Source organism: Polistes dominula, unplaced genomic scaffold, assembly GCF_049000335.1.
Source record: "Polistes dominula isolate Pdom_NZ unplaced genomic scaffold, Pdom_raw_medaka contig_15, whole genome shotgun sequence".
Lineage (NCBI taxonomy): Eukaryota > Metazoa > Arthropoda > Insecta > Hymenoptera > Vespidae > Polistes > Polistes dominula.
This window is the reverse complement of record NW_028300915.1, coordinates 8,001,004-8,025,799: the sequence shown is the minus strand read 5'-3', so window position 1 is coordinate 8,025,799 and position 24,796 is coordinate 8,001,004. Positions and strand designations below refer to the sequence as shown.

At 27.2% G+C, this 24,796-nt stretch overlaps 1 protein-coding gene across 18 annotated transcripts in view; it reads right to left on the bottom strand.

Annotated features, from left to right (window-relative positions):
• PIP5K59B (Phosphatidylinositol 4-phosphate 5-kinase 59B) overlaps positions 1-19,566 on the bottom strand; it is a 46,989-nt gene extending 27,423 nt beyond the window's left edge. For 5 of the 18 annotated variants that reach the window (XM_089170360.1, XM_089170361.1, XM_089170359.1 and 2 more), the window contains exons 1-11: positions 18,752-19,566; positions 14,260-14,294; positions 11,377-11,505; positions 10,751-10,999; positions 10,479-10,631; positions 10,014-10,178; positions 9,718-9,933; positions 9,090-9,316; positions 8,412-8,547; positions 8,122-8,209; positions 2,680-2,742 (exon numbers count right to left, since the gene is read on the bottom strand). In XM_089170360.1, the coding sequence (XP_089026486.1) occupies positions 2,680-2,742; positions 8,122-8,209; positions 8,412-8,547; positions 9,090-9,316; positions 9,718-9,933; positions 10,014-10,178; positions 10,479-10,631; positions 10,751-10,999; positions 11,377-11,505; positions 14,260-14,294; positions 18,752-18,872 (1,582 nt within the window). In that variant the 5' untranslated portion in view covers positions 18,873-19,566. The remainder of the gene's footprint in view (positions 1-2,679; positions 2,743-8,121; positions 8,210-8,411; positions 8,548-9,089; positions 9,317-9,717; positions 9,934-10,013; positions 10,179-10,478; positions 10,632-10,750; positions 11,000-11,376; positions 11,506-14,259; positions 14,295-18,751) is intronic. The other 13 variants (XM_015326832.2, XM_089170353.1, XM_089170354.1 and 10 more) reach the window with 7 other exon arrangements.
• Between the last annotated feature and the right edge of the window lie 5,230 nt (positions 19,567-24,796).

The window sequence follows — 24,796 nt, the reverse complement described above, 5'->3', positions numbered from 1 at the left end:
CCAAACTACGTATCCAAGCTGACAACATTCAAAGAAAAGCAATTCTCTCTTTCTAAAAAAAAATATGCTTTCCTTTCAATAATTAATCGTTCTAATTAGTTCTAAGGATTAATATATATTTTATATTAAAAGTTTGTCAATGATTTTGTATATAAACCTTCTACGTGTAACTCGCTACATGCCTTGTGTATTTATGTGTTTTATTTTTATGTTTAGTCATCAGCGATAAAAAACACGATTCATAAATTGCTGGAACTCTCCTATAACACGGCAATCTATAACATTGTTTCCTTTCAAAAAACCTTTGTACAACATTGTACTTCTACAGTCGCGGCGAGGCTTGCCGTCTTAAAGATACAGTGTTGCGGAAAGTATTTATTTTCATCTCCATGGCCTGAAAACAAAAGTTTTTGGCTCATGGCTCTGGATCTTATACAACACGGTTTCGCACAACACGGCATTTTCTAGGAACCTATCTATCGTGTTATAGGAGGGTTACCTGTATATACACAATATATATATATATATATATATATATATATATATATATATATATATATATATATATATAACAACCTTGGCTACACCATATAAGATCGCAAAAATTTTGACAATATTAAACATGTATAGTATGTTTGTGAGTTTATGATAGTAAAAAAGAATCTATATTCCAGGATTGTAAAAATATTTGTTCATATTTGCAAAATAAAAAAGTATAAGAAGCCTTGATTATACAAATATATACTCATATACATAACTGTGTGTATATATATACGTACGTACGTGATCGTAAACGTCCGTCAAAAAAATTTCCTAAAAAAGTAGCGTATCATACACATCCGCTAGTAGTATTATTATTACTATCAGTATTAATATTAATAATAATTTTTTTTTTATAACAATCTTCGTTGATGATTTTCAAAAGGAGGGTTATGTCTAGGCTAAAGTAATTGCTGCACGAAATAAAAAAGAATATTTTTTCGTGGACATGTGGCTGGAATTAAAATAAAAAAGAAATTATACAAAAAGAAATAATAATAATAATAATAATAATAATAAAAATAATAATAATAATAATAACAATAATAAATATCAATACGCGCGAAATTGATTGGTCACTGGTCCGTACTATTTAAATTTTCTTTCCTCTATCTGTTTCAGGATGATGGGAATAATCCTATGGATCTAGTTTTTATTTTATTTTTCTTATCTCGAATAAAACGCGACCACATTTCGAGAGCTTTTGATGAATGTTTTTAAATAGTTGGAAAAAAATAAAAAAAAGAAAGAAAAAAAGGAAAATAAAAAGTATAGATAAATAGAAGATAGAGAGATTGAAAGATAAAAATAGATGTAAAAAAAAGTGACAAGAAAAAGGATGGTAAAAAGGATTAAAGTACAGAGTGGGTCAAAAGTTACCACGTATGATTAATTAAGAATCAATTGAACACATTTTTTTCTCGTAAAATCAATTTAAATTTTTTTTCCAATTTGTTCTTAAATGTAAAATAAAAAAAGTTAAGAACTTTTATTCCATCCTGTACGTAAAATATCATCAAATACACGATTATTATTGGGTGTAATAACACACAGAAAGAGCTACAAAGATAACAAATGGATCAACAACAGGATATAAGGAGACTAAACATGCGATTGAAAAATCAATCGTTTTTTGATCAAGTTTAATCATGAGAAACTCTAATACATAAACACACAAATATACTACACGTAAGATTTTTTTCTATCGAGTTTAAACATTTTTCATGGGAATGTAGAATATCTTCCAAAAAGATTGATAAGAAGATATTACAATATTTTTAGAATCAATGTTCTCTACTCTAAAGAAAGAATAATTAATTAATTAATTGATTAATTAATTAATAGATTAGAAACATAAGCAATACTTACACTAACACGAAGGATAAAATATAGAAAATACATTGGTACGAGTGCAAGATAATTTTTAATTATCATATACTCAAAGCATTCATTAATTATATAAAAAAAAAAAATAAAAAAAGGTGCAAATATATATATATATATATATATATATATATAACACACACACACACGCTCATATACACGATAAGAAACGAGCTAAAGTTTTAAGATGACGAAAAAGATGCTAATAAAAGCGATTAGCAAAGACGAAATTAAAGAAATAGGAAGTTCAATCAAAATTTTTTATTGAAAAAAAAAAAAAAAAAAAAACACGATTTACAAATAAATAAGAAAAAATATGCAAATAAGTAGTAATAAAAAACAAAAAGAAAAGTAGAAAAGATTTTGAGAAGCATTTCTGATGCGTATGAGCGTGGGTACCGAACAAAAATAAATTACAAAATAGTACAAATATTGTTGTAATAAATATTATTTTCTAAAAAAAAAAAAAGAAAAAAAAACATATTCAAATATGAGTGTGTACAAGCGTAAGTGGTTAGAACAGAGGAAAAAACTTTTTACGAACGATCATACAAGTGAGAAACAAGAAAGTAAGGGAAACGAAAAAAAAATTAAAAAAAAAAAAAAAAAAAGAAAGGAAAAAGCGAATAAAGAAGAGAGGAAAAAAAAAGAAATCAATTTAAAAATAAAACCAGAATGAATGGAAAATAAATAAATAAATAAATAAAAAATGTAAAAAACAGACAAAGACCGACCAACAGAGACAGACAGAGTTACCTATGTAGCTGGTGACGAGGTTACGGAATTTGCGATGGTTCCCCTTAATCTCAGGCAGGTCCACTTTTCGTATTCGAGTTTTCGAGTATCGATCGGTAGCAGATCAGGTCAGATCAGATCAGGTTCGTTTGGGGTTGACACGAAAAGTAATGCACGAGACACAGAAATATCAACATTTAGCTGATTCCGTTATATTCAATTATTTGCGTCAACATTATTTCTAACAACATACCGGTTTCTCTCATTATTCTAATTTATTTTTTATTTTTTTCTAAGTAAATTTATTTTATTTATTTATCTTTTTCTTATTATTTTTTTAAGTAATAGAAAATTTCCGTCTTGTGAAATTATAAGAAAGAATGAGTGACACAATATAGTGAGGATTTTTAGAGTATTTAGGCTCAATAAATATTAAAGAAAAAAATAAGAGTTAAAAATAAAATTAAATATAAAAGAAATATATATATAATGTATAAATGTATGAATTAATTAATAGAGAGAAAAAATAATATTTGAAAATTTGTTGGATGAATTCCGAATTCCGTAATTCAATTTAAATATGCACAGATACATTCACACGCTGTCTAATTTTATCACGATCTCGCGTGTAAGTGTAAGTATTAGTAATTTTTCTTTTACGATGGGTTTATATTTTTAAAAATTTTATATATCCGATATTGCTTCTTTACTCGGAAACCTAATTACTTTTTCTTTTTTTTTAACGGTAATGTACATTAGTTTTTAGAAATATGACACACGTCATAATTTGTCTTTATTCCTTGGTTATATCGCTTTTCTTCTTCACTTTTTTTAAATTTTATACATCCCACGTTGCGTTTTTTTGGAAACCTAATTGCTTTTTTCTTTTTTAACGGTAATGTATATTTGTTTTGAAATATGACACAACACAATTTTTATATTTATAATATATGTAATATATAGATATATAGAGAGATAGATAAATAGATATAGATAAATATACACAGGGTGAGCTAAAAGTTTCTAGATTGACCGGACAATTAAAAAAAAAATCAATTATTTTTTCCTCACAATAATTTTACAATAAAAAAATAAATGATGCTAGAAATCAACGAGAACCTTTGGCCCGTTTCAGAAAATGTTGATCCACCCTGTATATATTTGTGTTAACAAGTGAAGATTAACAAAAAGAAAAAAAAGATATATCCTCAAAATGTGTTGCACGAGAAAAACACAAACAACGAACACATCGCATGGAAAACATAATAATTATCGAAGACAGTATGTAAGGTGTATAAAATGATGACAATGATGATGATAATGATGATGATTATGATTAAATAACTTTGAAATAAAAATATTAAAAGATTACAAAAATTAGAAGCAAAAAAAAAAAGAATTATATAAAAATATAGATAAATAAAAGATTAAAGATATGGGAGTGCAGTATATGATTTAAAATTATAACACACAAAATAATTGATTAATTAATTAGTATGACACAGCACACACAGACGAATTTAGTTAGTGTTTGTTCCCCTTTCACTTTTGTTAACCCTTTGATTTCGAAACGTTCGGATATCGTTCGATATGAGCAAACATTTTTTGAGCGTCTATAAGTGCCATTATCACCAAAAGAGCAACATTGTTCATATACAATAGTTTAATAATTATATTTTGTATTTAAAAATAAAAAAAATAAAATAAAAATAACAACGAAGAACACAATAAAAGTATAAAGAAATAAATCAAGTGTGAGACAGTAGTAGTGCGGGTAGGCTCTTTAAATGAAATGAAATTGTCAATCGTGAAAATGTTTATTGGCAAAAAATATATATGTATATATATATATATATATATATATAAATATTTTACATTGGTGTCCACAGTGTGAGAGTTTATAGCTGAATATTTTTGTTTCTATTTACTATCCTTTTCTAATTTCTAATATTTGCTTTTTATAATTCTTGTCTTTTTTGTTTTGTATTTTTTTTTTTAATTTAATATCCCTTTGTTTAACATTTTAAAAAGATATTTCTATCTCTAATTTTCATACCTAATTTTCTCACTCACTCATTCGCTCCTTCTCACACTCTTTCTCTTTCCAAGATCCGAAAAATGTCTATTATTGTATATAAATCTTAAGTAAGTGTTGACAATTTGTTCGTTACGAGGAACTCTCAATCAATAGAAAATGATAGAAAGCACGAAAATAAGTCATTATTTGAGATAGATTCTAACAATAGATCACAGATCATTTTAATAATTAATTATAATTGTGTACGAATATATAAGTAAATGATTATGAAAGTGGATTAATTTTTAATTATTTCAGATCATTTAAAATACATATTTTTTGTTATGTCCTATTTTTGAAAAAAATTTTCAAATCAGATAAAAAAGAAACAAAGATTTGTTTAAATAATTTTCATTTTTAAATTAAATTGTACAAGAATAAACGTACAAAAAATATATATTATTTATATCAGAACTTCTCAACGCAACTCTGACGAACCAATAATATGGGGTCGCCAATATTGGAGCAAAAGTAATAAATTCTTTGATGGTGAACGAACCAAAAATTCATTCAAAACAAGACACGTATAGTATGCCTGTAAGTTTATGATAATAGAAGAGAAGATAATGTAGAGTTTTAAGTTACGAGAATATTAGTTTAGGTAAAAGAGGTCGGCAAGTGGAAAAGTTTGAGGAGCCCTGATTTATATAATAATCACAATCACTGATTTATATATTATACTAATACGTATCGTGCATTCTATTACATCCTTTTCGGTAACAAGCTTTAATCAGATTGCGTACCCGAATGAATAATAAAATAGAAAGCTTTGTGTGTAAATAGAATTAGTATTAGAAGAAGCAACTCATATGCACTCTCTATCAATTATTATTTAAATAATATACAATTTGTGTATATATATAGGTATAAATGTATAAACAAGTCTTACAAAACTTTGGCACACAGGTAAGTACTTGTTTATCGAGGAACTGTTTTTTCTTTCTTTATTCTATATAAATATTTAATTGCAATACGTAATCCACACACGCATAGGAAGTACAGTCGAAATAAACTTTTTTTATTATTATTATTATAAAATAACTTTATTTTGTATGCTAATTAATGAATAAAATAATATTCATTTCTACTTACATTCGACAATGTTCAAATACTCAGCTATGTTTTGTGGACACCAGTGAACATAGATTATCAATTAAATTAATTTTACAAATTAGCCGATTAAAATACTGCTCATTTAAATGTAATTTTTTTTTAATTAATTAATTAATTAATTGTATTTAAATACTGTCTTCGTACGAGTATATTAAAATGATGAACCAACGAAACATTAATTTTTTATATAAATCAAAATAAAGTAAATTAAAACAAATTAAATCGTAAAAATGAGAATAAAAAAATGTAAATAATGAGATAAAATAAAAAATGAAAATATAAATGTACGTATACATTGTGTTAGCAATTAGTCACACCAAAACAAAACCTAATAAGTGATTATCCAATTACTGATTAAGGTTTCTTTTTTCTTTTCTCTAGATAGATTTGTTATACATCTATATACACTACTGATTGATTCATATTTTTTGCATGAATTTCTCTGAAGGTATCCGAAAATATCTTAATGAATCTAAAACAATGATTAATCTTACATTAAACAACTACAAATTTGTGCTATCGATATGGCGTATTATTTATTCAAATATCACGTTTTAGTTGCTCGTGAATTTGTTCGATAATATTAATCTACACGTTTGGCAGCACGAATTTCATTTATACATTAGTTGGACAAGAAAGTTTGTGCAGTTTTTGGGTTTTTTTAAAAATATATTTTTTGTTTCTATTGGATTTAAACGACACGAATTTTTTTGTTCATAAAATACGTATATGTATATTTATATATATTTTTTTAAATATCTACATAAATGTAATTACATATATGTATTACTATAAAAGCGAATGATTTAATAGAAATTTTCAGATACCAGCGAGATCCGTTTCTTATGATTTCTTTCTTAGAATATTATTTTGGACGGTTATAATATATCTGCTTTTATTTTTTGCATAAAAAAAAGGAAGATAGTTTGCAAAATATAAAATAGATCTGTATACTTATATATAATATATGTTTTTTTTTCTTTTTACGCGAAATTGCTTACTATGTTTTTTTACTTTTTTCTCTTTTTTCTTTTCTTGTGAGCCTAATCGTTTATGATAAATGCATGATTTAAACTAAATAATACAATCGATTTGTACGATAATAATAATACTACTAATAATAATAATCGATAATAATAATACTAATAATAATAATAATAATAATAATAATAATAATAATAATAATAATAATAATAATAATAATAATAATAATGAGATTAATAGTCTCACATATTGGACATTGCTTGAAATGAACATTTAAAAATGAAAACTTGTTACTTGTTAGAAAAGGGCATAGTTAATTATGCTAATAGCGAATAAGTACGTTTAATTAATTAAAATATTATCTGTCTCTCTGTTTTTTTTTTTAAATGTTTTTCGGATGCTTTTCTTTTTGCTTTTTCTTTTTTTTCAATAAGATTACAACGAGAATACTGGAGAAAACAAAATACGGCTTCTTCTAGCTTACGGCATACTGCACTATTTATATATTTTAATTTGCGTTGTGTTTGTGTTTATGAATGTACGTATACATATTACTTTTCTCCTATCTTAAGTACCGACAAATATTAATTTTAATTAATATTAAATGTAAATGTGTATGTTTGGGAAAAGCCATATGCTAAATATTAGTTAATTAAAGTTAAATTAGTTAATCTATTTGCTTTTTTTTCTTCTCCTTTGTTTATATTATAATCCAATATCCTAAATCTCCCTAGAAAATCTTTTTCCCAAATTCTTGTATTTTTATATTTTTAATAATTTTGTAAGGTACATTTCCAATACGCGATTATCGAATTAAAAAAAAGAAAAATAAAAAAAAAATCATCGAATAGCATTGCATATGGTGTTGAATTATAGTATATGCGTGATACATATATATACATATATAGTATTCAGACAGACACAAGAATATAAAATCACAGTTAGTAGTTTAAAAAAAGAACATTTTTATCGTTATCTTTACATTCGTTTTTGTAATGATAACCTTGAAAAATGTTAGAGCATTATATTATTGTTGAATGACATAGATAATTAGCTATGTTTCAACGTTTTAAAAAATATTAAATATATGTATATATAAAATAGAGAGAAAATATAAAGAGTATAAAAAATTAATCATAATTGAGATAAATTAGATCAACCAGAAAGCAATGATCATCGCGATAATAATCAATTCATTGTAATTAAACTTACAACTTAAGAATGAGCCTTGTTTAATGTTAACATTGACGTCAAGTTTGCTAGTAGAGGCTGATTAGGATGGTACTTACGTGAAGGTATCTTCTTGAATACTGTCTTGGCCATAAAGTCTTGAAAACGCTGAGCATAAAATCCTGGTCGATGTACTGATACCGTATCCTAAAGAGAAGAAATAACAAAAAATATTGTTTCAATTTATTCATTTTAATTGGTATAGAAAATAAAACGATAAATAAATTGATAACTAGATATTTGTTGATATTTTTTACATATTAATTAATATGTAAAAAATACATACAAATTACATATTAATTAATTAATATAAATAAATATTATAATATAAACAAAATGGTAAACTTACACCATCGTGTATCATCGATTTCCACGTATGCTCGAGCTTTTTCTTAAGCCTGTAGCTCTGCAAAATGTCAATGATACCAAGAAATAGCAATAGCCGTTCACCACGAGCATTTCTTGCAGGTATACCACCAGGACTGCTAGGAAAAAAAAATAATTTATATTTAACATTTATATACTTAACTTTTGATATTTATACATTCAACAAATCAATTTCTATAGGATGGAATCACAAATTTCTAGGTAGGTCAAAAAATTTCTAGATTATTTCTACAAATAAATTGGAGCAAAATTTTTAAGCTAGCAATTATAAATTGTAAATATAGTAGTATTGTATTAAACATTCCCATAAGTAGAAAGTTAATTGATGAAGTTAAATAAAAAAAACTTTCACTCGTATTTATTTGGTAAGCATTTGAAATAGGAACAAGATGGTGCTAGGGTATATATCAAGATTACACACTGATACGAAATATATACTAATTTTTTATTTGTTCATGCACAATGAACAATAAAATATTACTACATAAACATACCCAAAAATTTGGGAAAAAATTAGCTAATTTTGAAGAAAATTACTTATTAACTTGAGATGATCCCATTAAAGAATTTTTGATCTACCTTTTATATATTGTAATAAAAATAATGAATGAAAAATATATACGTGTAAAAGAATACTCACGGAACATCATCCTCTTCATCAATTGGTTCGCTTTCAGCTTGAATACTTTCCATAGCTGTACTATGAGCGACCAATCTTTGCCTGTTTATGCTTCTCGATCGATTCAATGCCGTAGCACCTATTCTATCTTCCCTGTCACGTTCTCTTTCCGCTTGAATAAAAGCTCCATTCTCTCCAGTCATTTCACCAACTTCGTCGTCCGCACTGGCCGATATTCTTTGTTCCTGCTAACCAAATGAATCAACAAAACGTTTGTGAAATATTTTTACTTCAGTTTTATTTGAAATTATTTTATTCGAGGTAAGGAAGGCTAACTAAATATTGATGTGTTAAGCATGCAATGGATTCATATAAATTTTCCTGATACAAATTAGCTGATAAATGGATAGCCAAGCTTTGGATTCAGAGCTGAACTTTTAGGAAACCTACCAGAACAATTTTACAGTATTTAAAAGTTGTGAATACGCTCCTATATTAATCACGTCTCAATCACGTGAAATTGTTTACTTTTAACTTAACTCATTGAACGGAGATAAAAGTAGTTTTTTAGATTAAAAGTAGTTTAAAATATACAGTCTAAAATAAATTTTAAAAACAAATATATACATAAATAAATTATCCTACTTACAGTTTTTTCTCTTGCAGCCTGATCCAGATTATGTATCCCAACAAGAAGCGAATAATCCATAATCTTGAAGCTTTCCAATACCCGACAATCTCGTTGAATTGTTTTAACCAGAGCATTGTACGTGTCAGCTTCCAGAAAAATTCCTTCTGGATGATGCTCCATAAAATCTAAGTCCTTATACGTCGGAGACGATTTTGATCTTTCTGACTTTGATGCCTAGAAAATAATTAATATACATATGAAATATATAAAATAAGAAAAATCAAATTTAGAATAAATAAAATCACACGTCATACTTTTCTTTTATACGTTGATCCTTTGAGATCGTACTTTTGATGCAATTTTACTGCTGAAGGAAGGAGATTATTCATAGCTACTAATCGAACATTTTTACTGTTACACCGATAACAATATAAGCCAAAAAATTTAGGTAACAATGTTCTCGGATTCTGATTTAAATTCTGAAAACGAAAAAACACATTGATTATTAGTCAATTTGATTCACTGCCTCAATGACAAAATAATATTATTGCGGGTATATGAAACAATTTGATATATAATAAAATTAACGTCACAATGAAATTGTAAAGAGTTTGTCAGAAGTTCCAAGTGGTTGAACTAAAGATAAATTATTCTTTTTATTTGTTAATTTATATTTTTATTTTGCGTTATATTGTAATTGATTTTTAACGATTATCTAAGATTATTATAAAAACTTTCTGCTGTTGTGGGTCAATCTGTATATCTGATTATTCTCTTACCATGTAATATCCTGGTAGAAGAGTTTGCAAGAACTCTCCCTCTTTATGCTGTACAGTCTTAATAATAAATTCATCATCCTCCGTTAAATAGAATATACTTCCGCTAGCACCCGGATTGGATAACTCGCGCAAAGGTGCGCTACACATTGACATCTAAAAAATAACAAATAAAATAAATACAAAAATTAAATATAAATATGTGAATGTTAATTCTATAAATAAATACAAATTATATCATTATAATTATTATTTCATTAAATAAATAGTATTACCAAAAAGTCATCCGGTTGAATGCCAAAGAGATCCCTAAAATATCGAAATGCAATTGGGGCGTAATTTTTAAATTTAAATTCGGAAAAGTGATGAGCAGGAGTGTGATTCGATCCCTCGCTTGGAAAATTCGTTGTTTCGACAGTCATGAAGTCTTGCATGAGCAAATCTCGTTCTGGCTTACTTGCCAGACCACCGACTGCATGTTGTATACCAAGTTGTATAGATCCCATAATCTGTGTCGTTTGTATCTATTCGTTTTATACAAGAAAACATTTATTAATATAATTACAATAGTGTTTTACCTACAAAATACTATCATATATAATAAAAATAATAATTAATAAATATGTACATTGGATTTATTAAAAAGTAATATTAAAATTTCCAATATAACCAATTTCAAATAAATGGGTTTTCTATTTAAATATATAAATTCTTTATATATTCTAATCTAACGTATTAAAAATTTTAAATAAAAAAAATTTTAATGTTATTTTAATTTGGATATTTAATAACAAACAAGTTTAAAAATGAAGTAATAATCTAAATTACTTATTGACTAATCAAATATAATATTCTCTTAATTTATATACCTATTTAATATTATTTTGTAGGATTGTATTACCTTTTTGTACGTAATTTCACCTCCCACTCCAACTCGACGATGTCCAATTTTCCTTTCCCTTTCCGATTTGTTTCTTGACACCCCCGCAGGGGTTTTGAGCCCCACCGTTCCATGCTGTGTTATTGAATTCTGCAAAATAAACTACCCGTCTACTATCTCCTGCGTCATGATATAAAAAAAAAATTAGATAAATATTATTAACCAATTTATTTATTTAAATCCATAATTTGACGAGAGAAAAAGAGAAAAGATTATCTCGAAAACAAAAATTATCCTCTAGCACATTCATTATATGAAATTCAATAAAAAAAAATTGTAATAGAAAAATTATTCTTTAGAAATATTTATAAAAGAGAGAGAGAGAGAGAGAGAGAGAGAGAGAGAGAGAGAGAGAGAGAGAGAGAGAGAGAGAGAGAAAAGAAAATAAAGAAATGAAGAAAAAAAGTAGAAATGCAGTTGATAAAGAAATTGATGACGAATCGAATAACATATTTTAAGACCGGAAATAGAGCTGATTTCACCTGAGGAAATTAAAAGGAAATCCAATTATGTATTAAGTCACGTATATATCTATATACACATATGTACACTACGAGATACATTCTTGTATTGATCGTCATTGCAATAAACAAATAAATATACAGTAAGTGTAGAAAGTATTCATACACCGATCAATTTGAAATAAAATGTTGTGAAATTGTAGTTTACTAACTAATTTTTTGTTTCGAATTTCGCCAAAAATTACGTACAATAATAGCGGATATATGAATATTTAAATTATTTTTAAGATGTTAGACTATTTTTATAGCACTTATCTTTGGATTCTGTTTTCATTCTTGCGATAATTCGTCCATTGTACTGATTAAATTTTCGTGGACGTTCATTTCTTGAGTTATTTTGCAGTTCTTTCTTAATCCATACCTATCAATGATACTTTGTATAGTAGGTCGAGGTCTGTTTTCTAATTCGCGATATTTTTAATAAACTTTTACATTGATTATGTGTGTAAATTATTAATAATTTTTCTTTCTTCTATCGTTATTTCCACACGTTTTCGTCCCATTTTCCAACAATGATTTTCGATCTTAAAAATTTTTTAGTTCAACTGATGCCGATAACACTTACAAACATACTGATGAGGTCAATTATAACTAAAAAAAATTACGTGATGTTTTTACATGATGGTTTATATACAAACTCTTTTGCAAATAGTTCGAAATAAGAACTGTATTAATACTTATTGCTCGTATCTTTCTGCCGATTTTTTCGTTCATTATATCTATTGTAAAAACTCACAAGAATATTTACAAATTCATTGTTTATAAAAAATTATTTAATAAACTACAATTTCACAACATTTTATTTCAAATTGATCGGTGTACGAATACTTTCTACACTCACTGTAAATAGAATGAAAGTAATAAAAAATAAATAGTGATTCCAATTCTAATTAATAATTAATGCACAATAATTAATAAAATGTTATTATTATTATTATTATTATTATTATTATTATTATTATTATTATTATTATTATTATTATTAACTGGCATTAGGAACTCGAAAGTTTATTGCCGCAAATACCAAATCTCGCCATTTTTCCCGTCTTTGGGCACAACCCCCCCATTTGCGGTCTTCGTATCTTATTTCTTTAAGATCCCTAATAAAATATTATTAGTGTTAATAATAAAAAGAATGAAAGTATTCAGAAAAAAAACTTTGATTCTAATTCCAACCGATTAATTGTTGTTATTTCTAATTAATACAATTTTTGTAAAGATATAAAAATGAAATAAGATAGAAACTGAGAATTATAAATTAGACCAAAAAATGATTGATTGTACGATAATCGATAAGATTTTTATTTTCGCGTTATATTTGTTAAAGATTATTGCATCATGTAAATATTCTGTAAACTTTCAATGTAAATTAGAAAGAAAAAATGCGAACGCGATGACTAGGACTATGGTTACGAGGTCGGTATTGCACGAAGCGATTAACGAAGCAACGTTAGTTTTTTTCTCCCCCCAATTCTCCTCCCTCGAACGTCCCACCTCTTCGACCACGGTAACTATGAGAGTTATGCAAGGAGAGTCTCGTTTTTTTATTACATGTTAACATTCTACAAAGTATCGACATATTATCTCTTTTAATATTTTAATTATCAAAAATATTTACTCTTTAATTTCTATCTATAAGATAGAAAATAAAAAAAGATAATAACGTAACAAATTTTGATATTTTTTTCTATCTCGATTTCTAAATTTTTCTTCCTTGAATTTTATTCTATTTTATAAACTTAAATAAATTATTATTTAGAGATTTTTATTTTAATTAAAATAATAAAAAATAAAAATCGACTTCAATATTTTTTTTTCTTTTCCTCCTTTCTCGAATGTACATTATTTTAAATTTTACTTTCAATTTTACAATTTATTACGACGAGATAATCTTTTCATCTGTAATATCTTTCCTCTATTTGTATGTGTGTTTTTCTTTTAAATTACAAAAAGAAATTTTGGACAAATTTTGTTTAAATTTCGATCCTTTCTCTTACGTTTTATTTCTAACAATAATTTCAACTCTATTATTCCGTACTCATTCGTAGAAATGTTTTCCTTTTTGTCACTGTTTGTAATGTACGATAAAAACTTGAATGCGATAGGAGTCACACGTTATCTTCTGACGTACAAACGAGTAAGTACGTACATACGTATTTCTCGAGCGTCAAGAAAGCATAGTATTGTAAACGAACTAATTGCGTCAATAATAACCTCTTTTTTTCTTCGTTATTTCTTTATTCTTGAAAACTCAAAAGAGAAAGATCGAAAAATTTCAAACAATAATGTGTATTATAAGCATTGATTAGATAATGATACTTACATCGAGTGCAGTTACTTTTTCTCCCGTGGATTTATCTGTGAAAACAACACATGAAAATATTTAATAATATCACAATTTTTCACGTTTATTAAATTATTTCTTTAAATAATACTAAAACAAGAAACAGAACAATTATAATAGAAAGAGAATTACATTAAACATTTTAATTTTATATTACAAATAAATGTTATACATATTATTCAAATAATTCATATTTAATCATTTATTTTAAAATATTTCGAGAATTTAAAATTTTGAAAAATATCGATGAAATTTGTACATTTATATATAATAATTCATTTTTAAAAAAGTACATATATAACAAAAAAATATTAAATAATACGTTCGATTTAAATCCAAATATTTTATTTATGAAGTGAGAAATCCATTGTTAGAAAGATTAATCAAATTTCAATTCGTAGGATGAAACGTATCCGCCATTTTTAAAAGGAACCGATTATTTCTCCTTCCATTCTCCCTTACTCACTTCCTCATACTAGAGGATCGATATCAAACCTCGGTCAAATCGAGAACCAGGACCAGAATACCACATCTCGTGTTAATCAAATTCTGTTTAATGTAATCGATAATCAATGTACTACATAAGGTTTAATTAGAAGCTTTTGATTTATAGGTAGCACTTTCGGTAACGTTGGGTTTAATTCATAGAATACTGGTAGTAGTGTGGTGTGGGTGGATGGTAATGGTGAGAGTATAACTATGAAGAGTAGTGAAAGCTTTGATCAAAAGATCAAAGGCCGGTCGGTTGTTCGACAACAAAAAAAAAAAAGAAAAAAGAAGGAGAAAAAAAATATAAAAAATAGAAAAGAAAAAAAAATTGACATAAGTTTTAACCGTGCTATGTGACTTTTCCAATAAAATATATGTATATACATGCTGAACATATACAAAACGGAGTCATTCCAATGTATGGAGGGACCATACATATATACCCTCCATATTCCAATGGAAACGACAGATAAAAGGAACAGGTTATTCGAAATTTAACGGTGACAAAAAATTGCCAAGTTTTTTAAGATGAAAAGAACGTAAATGGAATATTATTTTAAACCAAGAATCTTTTCAACTACAATGTAATGTGGCGAATATACCAGGCGGGGCATTTAAATTGGAACATGTAAACATCTTTTTTCATTATTTATGGTATTATGGAAAACAATGTTAGGACAAAATTACGTCGTTACAACTGAATGCATGTGATGATGATGATGATGATGATGATGATGATGGTATGAATTTTTTAAATCAGTTAATTGATGCAAAAGATACGAAATAATTACTGAAAAATGTAATTTAAAAATCAAATGAAAAAGAAAATTCTTAAATATTGACTCAATAATAGTGGCAAATATTTTATTTTAATTATTTATAAAAAAAAAATTATAAATCTATTTGTATCAAAAGATAATTTAAAGAGATATTATAATGTTAATAATACAAAGAAATTAAGATGTGCATTTAATAAAATTTAGTAAATAGTAATGAAATAAAATATTGAATTGCATGAAATAATGAATTTTACCATGAAACCATAAATAACTAAGATGTTTTGTCAAACTGCCCAACCTAAATACACGTAAACACGAATACATGGAAGAAAATATATTAAAAGATATTTTCATTAAACTGAACTACTTGTATATACTATACATCATACACGTACAATGCACGATAGAATGATCAAAGCTTTTGACACACACAGATACATTAATCAACACATGTAAACATATTTGTAGGATAGAATAGAGAGTGAACTTTGCAGGATGAAAAAAATGAGAAAGAAAAAAAAAGGGAAAAATCAACAAAGTTACTGGGCATGGTATAATCGAAGGGTTAACAATGTTCACTGTGACATTTGAGATACACACACACACACACACATATAAATAAATGCAGTGTGTGCGTCAGATTACGAGAATAACTTTGTTGAGCCTAATGGCGCGAGTATGTTTTAAGAGTTAATCGTCTTGACCGACACACAATTATAACATTTCTGTCTCTTTCTTTCTGTATTTGTTTCTATCTTTCTTTCAAAGTTTTATACTCGTTTACAAAACACGCAACTTGAGTGCAGCACGCGATACGTAGCTTATGGTTGTTTCAAATTCTCAAAATGTAGACAATAATCGAAAACAAATTTTTTATTTAGGACTTCATATTTAAACCTTAACATATGTTCAGTAAATCTCGAAGTAATTTTTTTCAACTGTTTACAATAAACAAATGTTTGTGCATAACTGCAAAATTTATAATTTAAACGTGAGCGTTGAGAACATTTATGACTCGCTGTTCTCGAAGAATAACGGTTATTTTAAACGCGTATAATAAAGTTAATATCCAACAAATGCTAAAGTATGGATATGAAATCTTCGCCTAACAATTATGTTTTTCAATATTTATATAAGTAACAAATGTAATTGCTAATGATAAATATATTGTTATATGTGATGCACGATATTAGAAATATCTATTAAAAAGAGCTTTAAATATAATTAAAAATTCTTGACCAATTCTACGCTCTAATTGGTTTTACATTGTTTAATTACAAGTAAATTAAATAAAAAATAAGCTAATAAATAACTAATTATTTCTCTTAAATATTTCTTATTGTTATTTTATTTATCACAATAGCTATTATTAAATATAGAATATTACTTTCAGTGATAATGCATTCTAAATTGTTCACAATTTTGTCTTTGCCAATATATTTATAAAAAGGATAATATCAGATTTGTAATCAGTGACTTGGAAACTATACCAAATATTAATTTTCAAGAACATTAAACTACATTTTCATATTTTGGCCACGTTTTAAAAACTTGGGATTAGTGTGCGTAGGTTCGATAAACGGTACAATGCCCCTTCTTCCTACTTTCACGCGTGCCAAAAGCAAAAAAGAAAGAAGCAAAGATAAAGAAAGAGAAAGAAAGTCTGCAGCCAGTGAAAAATTATTTTCAACAAAAATTCCGTTTAACACGGATATAATTGAAAAAATTATTATTTATAAAATAATCAATTAAATTAGGGGATTAAAATTGAAAAAGAATCAGCTATCGATTCGATATTATCTTCAATGAAATATAAAAAATAAAACTATACACGTTTCAATATCATCTGTCAGTAATTAATACAAAAATTGAAAAAGAAATCTATTGTTAATTCGATTTATACTTAATAATAATAATATAAAAATCAATTTGAAACACATTTTAATATCGATCAAATAATTACTAAGACGATTAATACAAAATTTGATTAAAAAAAAATAGTTGTTAATAAAAATTACTATTAAAAATAGTGATCTCAAAATCAATTTTGAAAATGTCGCTGAAATAATTACTCCACAAATCTAATACAGAAGATGTAGAACAAACCTGACAATCTGACCAAACAAAAAATGTAAATTAATTATCACCAATTTGATTAGAGAAAAAAATTCCTAAATAATTACTAAATTAAAAAATACGAAAGAGAGAGAACAAATACAAACAAAAAAATATACACCAAAAATACAATATTTATTTTTCAAAATTGAGTATCAATAATCGGCGCATCTAGGCAGAATATATTCGTGTGATCGAATAACGGACATAAACGATGGAGAAAAATAGATAGAAAGGTTCGAGGGGTAGTTGAGAGGGTGGTTTTAGAAGGGGTTGAGTAGAAGGGATAAAGGGAGGAATAAAAGAGAGTATACAGAAGAAGAGGAAGAGGAAGAGGAAGGTTCGAGGCATCGATTTCGTTCGGGAAGAGAAGACACGCGTGGCGCACGATGGACGATGGGCTGTGGGAGGAAAGGGGGCAGGGGAAAGTGGGGGTGAAGGGAAGGAGGTAGACACGGGTGACACCCATCAGCTGTCAAATCGTGCTCGAGCGAGCCGGATTACGAGACGCTTCGGAGCTTCCCCAAGGGACACCACGGCTTCTTTATTGTCTTATTTCTTTTTAGTATTTAGTACTTTAGTTTTTTCGGCATGATCTAAGAAAATCTATCCAAATATAGCAAAGGAAAATTTGAGAAATTTAAAGAGGATATCGAATTTTCAAACGCATTATTTGTCCTTCCTTTTTCGGAGAGTTGTAATAATAGTAGGTAGCAGTAGTAGTAGTAGTAGTTTAGTAGAGTAGTAGTAGAGCGTAGTAGTAGTAGTAAAATAGTAGTATCTATCTATCTCACTTACTAATTTAACTAATCGTAAATATTCATCGTTGTCTTTCTTTCTTTCATTACGTGTCTCGTTATAGGTTATGTCGACAATACAAGAACGGAAAGAAATAAAGAAAAAGAGATAGATATATAAAAAAAAAACTAATAAAACAGAGATATAGAAAAAAAGAGATTTATAGTGAGTATAAAAAGGAAGGACGCGAAATGTATGTTAAAAAATAAAAAAAAAAATAAAAAAAAAATAAAAAAAAATTAAAAAAAAATAAAAAATAGAAAAGAGAAATGAAACACAAAAATACTTACTGTCGTCTTCGGTTGACTGATCAGTCCTCGTAGAATCCTCGGTAGCAGCAGCAGGTTGAGCCGGTCCGGTGAAGCTGGTCTCGACCACCTCGATCGCGTCCACATTGTCGCCTGAAGCCATCTTGTACGTGGTGGCCGCCCGTTACGATCCACGACGGGACGACTGACTCACGCTAGATTCAACACCAAGACGATTTCGTGATGGCGCCTCCTCTCTTTCCTCGTCGTCCTCCGCGTTACTAATACGCGCGAACGCATCTTTCTCGACGCGTAATCGAAAGAAACTTATTTTCTCTCTCTCACTATTTACATATATTCTTGTCTGTCTGCCTTACAATCCTTTCGTCTTTGTCTCTCTCACAGTGGTGACTTCAGAATGTACGTATTGCTACCAACGTGTATCCTTGTCTCAATGCACATTCCCTATCTCTTTCTTTTTTATGTACACGTCACCTTTTCCTCCTTCTCTTTCTCCTTCTTTCTTTCTCTCTTTTTCTCTCTCTCTTTCTCTCTCTTCTTTTTCTTCTTTTTAAGTAACACGAAAAAAACTCTCTCGATTTTTCTTTTTCACGCGTAAAGGATGTCAATGACAAACCATCTCATATTCGACACAACTCGTGTATAACTCTATTTTTACTAATTACTATATATTCCCGTTTTTTTCTGTTTTAATAATTAAATTATATCTTTCTTTTTGTCGTTGTTTTGTTCTTCATTCGTTCTCTCTTAACCCAAGAACAGACACGAACGAGAAGAGAGAGTTGTCGTCTCTTGTCTACTCAGTGTCGCACCACGCCGATTTCTATCGACCGGACATCTTGTCGACGCTGCTTCCACGCCGCCATGCGGTTTAATTCCGTACTAACGTATCGACCGTACCTAATTGATAGATGACTAGCGCCATCTTGGATTCCTTTAACGTGGATAGTTAAATCTCTTCCTTATCGACCGCTAAATTAATAATTGTCGTTTAATTTCTTTTTTTTTATTCCAATTGCAAGATTTTTTAAAATTTTCTTTTTCTTAAATTTAAATATTGATTAGATTTGTTTAGATTTAATATTTGTTTTTTGGATATTTTTTTGTCTTTGAAAATAAATAAAACTTTTCAATGAATCATTAAATTTTCTTACGAAATATGAATCCTTGGATAGATTAGCTCATCGTAACTGTTAGTAACAATTATATTGAAAAATCTATTTAAATCTTTAAAGATATATATCTTAGAGAATAAAATAGAATAAAAACTTGTTTACATTACCGACTCGTCTCTTAAGAATTTTCATAGTTGACTCACGGAGGTCGATTCAATCGGTGTGTTTCATTCGTTAGATTATCTTCGATATATATCGTATCATGACTTTTATATCTTATTTTAAATGCGTTTCAATGTCAAAAAAAATCGTCCGTTATAAAAAAAAACATTTACTAATCATTTTCCTATTATTATTATGCTAAATTTCATAACAAACGATTGAATCATCGAAGTGGATATTTTCTTAAAACTAATTGTAACATGTGTAAATAATTAAATTTTATGCACATTAATCGAAAATATAAAAAACAAAAATAGGAAAAATATATTCAATTAATAAGTATTATTTTGTAAATAGTTTCAAATGTGGTGAACAAAGTAATCGGATCTATGCGAGGAAGAATGAAAATGCAATGGGATTCGATTTGGTTTCAAAGAAGCGTCATTTTGGGGGTAGCTATCGTAATAGCTTCAGGAATTTTTAATAGTTACATTGACTATCAGAATCAGGTAAATCCATGAATAACTGAAATTTAAATTTAGGTGTCTTAGTTGAAACAATACCCAGTGAACACAATTACGTCAAAATGATTTTGCGCGATGTCATGATTTACGTAAGATATAAGTCAGATATGAGTCACATGTGACTCATTATTTCACACTTATTGACGTAAGACTTTTACGTAATAAATATGACGTTAAGCTGACCTGACGAAACAAAAGAACAAAAAAGCAATGATGTCATACATATGTCTAGTTGTTGCCGAATTTCTTACTAGTATATGACGTATAATTTTTTTTTCCACACCCGGGATTTGAACTCGGAAACATACGATTACTGGATGGTGATTTGCCTCACAGAGCCATGCGAACTTGTGCTAATTTCCATTGTATTACTAATCCATATATAATTAACAATATTATTAAATATAATTAATAAATAATATTAAATAATAAAATGAACATAAATTATTAATATAAATTATAATTAACATGTTCCGTGCCACGTGTACCACCGGTAGTACAATAACCATTAGACATATTTATTTAATGCACTGAAAATATATACTTATAAGGTGACTTACCGTCACCGTTTTTTTAAATATATATATATATATATATATATTAGGGCAGGTCAAAAAAATCAATTATTTTTTTTTTACAAGTGCTACAAAAAAAATGGGTTCGCTAGACACCTTAAAAAAATTCTCACCAAATATGAGCTCTTAATTTTAATAGGAAGATCCGCCGAATCGCAGTTTTTTATTTTTTTCTCAGTCCAATAGAATAAAATTCATACCTCATCATTAATTGAGTGTACAGAAAAATGTTCTAGAAGAATTTTTTAGGAAATTTAATGCTTTACAAAAAAGGTATCTTATATATTTTTTCCGTAAACCTCACCATTTGAATGATATTGAAGATTTCAGTTTAATTATTTTAAGACAAATTTCATTTTTGTTTATGAATTTTATAACTCGACAATAAATGACTATAAAAAAGTGCGCAATACAAATTTTTGTAGGAAATTAACTGCTCTATAAAAATGGTGTTTTATGTTTTGGCGATTAAATTAAGCGTTCAAAAGATATTCAGAGACAAAAATCAGTACACATGAAAGTTTGATGATATATATATATATATATGTATATGGGGCATTCCACGTTAAATCAGTCACTTTTGACCCCGACCCCTTTCGATTTGTCTGAAAGTTTTTTATTCTATGCTACCCTATGAAAAACAATTTTCAGAATTATTTCAAATTTTTTTACCAAATCCAAAATATTTAATTTTTGAAAAAAAATGGCTCTTTTCTTTGAAATGGCTATAACTTCTTAAAAATTCAACCCATTGGAACGTTTTTTTTTAAATATTTGTTTTTAAATGTACTTTTCAGAAAAAAAATACAAAAAAATTTCAAAATTATAAAATCCATTAAATTTTCGTATTTTTTGAGAAAAACCGTTATTTTCTCGAAGTTCGCCATTTTTCATTTTTTTTTATTTTCTAGAAAAAAACTTTGTCTAAATCTGCGATTATTCCCGCCAGTCCCAGAATAAGCTGAGTTAGTTTCCTATTTTTTTTATTTAATTGAAAAAAAATTTTTATTTTTTTTTAAATTAAATTAATTTAATTAAAAAATTTTACAATATTATATACTTAATTTATAGTCTCAAAGTACAAAGTTAAAAAAAAAAATTCAACCTTTCGTTTTTTGCTGTAAGAATATGATGGAATTATTACGTCATTTTTATGTCAGAACATATGACTTAATATTGTGGTCGTAAATAAAGTCACTTTTCACTTCAAAAATTTGAAGATGACTTTATGACATACGTATGACATCATTTTAAGGTCTTGTGTTCACTGGGTTCCGTCATGTGTACGAAAAAATTTGAAGATGACTTTATGACGTACGTATGACATCATATGAAGGTCTTGTGTTCACTGGGTATAATCAAATATCCAAGAAAATAATTGTAAATAAGTTGTTTATAGGTAAATGCTTCAGTAACAATAATTGCTAAGTTTTAAAGGGGAAAAATATAATATTCGTTTGCAGTTAGATATCATAAAACATTGACGCAAAAGTTATATTATGGGTATTTAAATATGTATTAATATTTTTTCAAATTTTTATTAAAATAAAAATATAAATTTCTAAAAACAAAAATATGTTTAGGATTTTTGAATTTTGATAAAAATGTTCTTTATAATAAATTGCATTTTTTTAAATATCTAGTAACTTTTAATTGAAACTTTTGATTATAAAATCAATAAATTCATAAATATTTGGTGATATTCTTCAAAATGAGACATTGGGTATGTAACAGACGATTCAGAAATTTAGTTTAAGATAAGAATTTGTGTGTGTGTTTGTTTGTGCGTGCGTGCGTGTACCGCAATCTGTACGAGTCAAATCAACTTGCACGAAATGATTTATATTGGCATACAGTCGACGCAATTCACTATGTCTGTCTATCTTTATTTCTTTCTCTCTGTCTTCTGACTATCTATGCTTCGTTACGATTCCCGTTATGATCAAGGCTTGATTATAAGCGAAGCATGCACTGCAAATATTTAACGTTGCTACCGAAGTATAAATAAGATCGGCGGAGTACGATAACGCGGAGAAACAAAATGCCATTCAACTTATCAATTGCTGTCACATTTAAACCACCCAATTACATCATCAACATTTTCCTTTCAATAAATCATACCTATTATCTAAAAGTGTGATTAAGGAAAATGAAGAAAGGAATGTTTCAAAAATTACGTATTTATATTTTTTTTTCCATCTGCAGGGATTAGAAACAGATTGGTTACGTAATGTTCATTACTTTATACTCCCAATTGGATATCATAATTAGCTACAATATGTAAAAATTCTTTTTAGATAAATTTAACTTAAGTACGTTTATGCAGATTTATTTTTAACAATTTGGTCTCTTTTTTAGTAATACATAAATAGTTCGATTATTCTTCTTATCAAATTCTTTTTCTTTCTTATTTTATTTTTCTTAATCTTTAATGTACGATTTAAAAAGCAGGTCATTTGCCACGCAACGGCGAAGCCACATTTGAAAAGCAGGAAACTTTAATTACTCCGGTGAAACGAACTTTTTTTTTCTTATTTTTTTTCGAACGTTTTGTCTTGCGATTGTTCGACCTTGTAATCTTTTTTCTTTTTTCTTTAACACGAAGGTAAATGAGTACATGAAGTCCAATCACAATGAGAACGAAAGAATGAAAGAAGATTATGGAAGTAAACTTGCCAAATCTAATCATTGTTTATTTGCTGAGAAGAACGCATCGAATATTAATTAGGATCGATAAATTTTTTGCTCAAATCCCCTAGCAATCCCATAATAATAATTATTATTATGTTTTGTATGTACGATCGAAAAACGCAGATTTATTTTGCCTAATTTGAATTAATTAATAAATATAAGTGTTAACGTGTCAATGTTCTAATGAAATTGATATTAATTGTTTGCTATCATGTGTATTTAACGATACAAACATGGGAATTGTAAATAAAAGTAATAATAAAAAATGAAGTCTTTCACTTGAAAGTTATGCAGTTAAATAATCAAGATTTTTTAATTCTATGATTAAAAAATAGAACTATTAATTTTTACAATGATGGTTTAATTGTATATTTAAATATATAAAGAATCGTAAGAGGAATAAAATATTTCAAATAATTTTGAAATATAAATTTAAAATTGCGAAAAAAATAAATTATAATTCTAGAGTAAAAAATTGAAAATTTAAATAAACTAAAAATAAGAAATAAACGAATAAAATATTTTTTTACTCTTTAAAAGTAATAGAAATGTAATAGAAGTAAATTGGTGGTCGTAATTTTAAGGTTAAAAAAATGAAAATTTCTATATAAAAATATGGCAAATTAAGCTCCAAAATACATACAAACGAATTAAAAATTATGATTAAATTTATTTTTAAATTTTGATCTCGTATTAATTACATATATAATTTCTTGATAAAAAGGCGTTGTTCAGAGCATTTTTGCGAATGCAGATATCGTTAAGGTCAGGATAAACACGATATTTCCTGCATCGAACACGCTTGTTTCAACAAAGAAAGAAACAACGACGACTTTTGAAGATGTAAACCGCGTGAAGCGTGACAAGCTCGTTAAAATCAAATGATACGACAAGGTCGAATTTTCAGACGATGAAAGAACAAAAAAAAAATGAAAGAATTAAAAAAAGAGAAAGAGAGAATGAGAGAGAGATAGAATTGTTGATGATGAAAAACTTTGA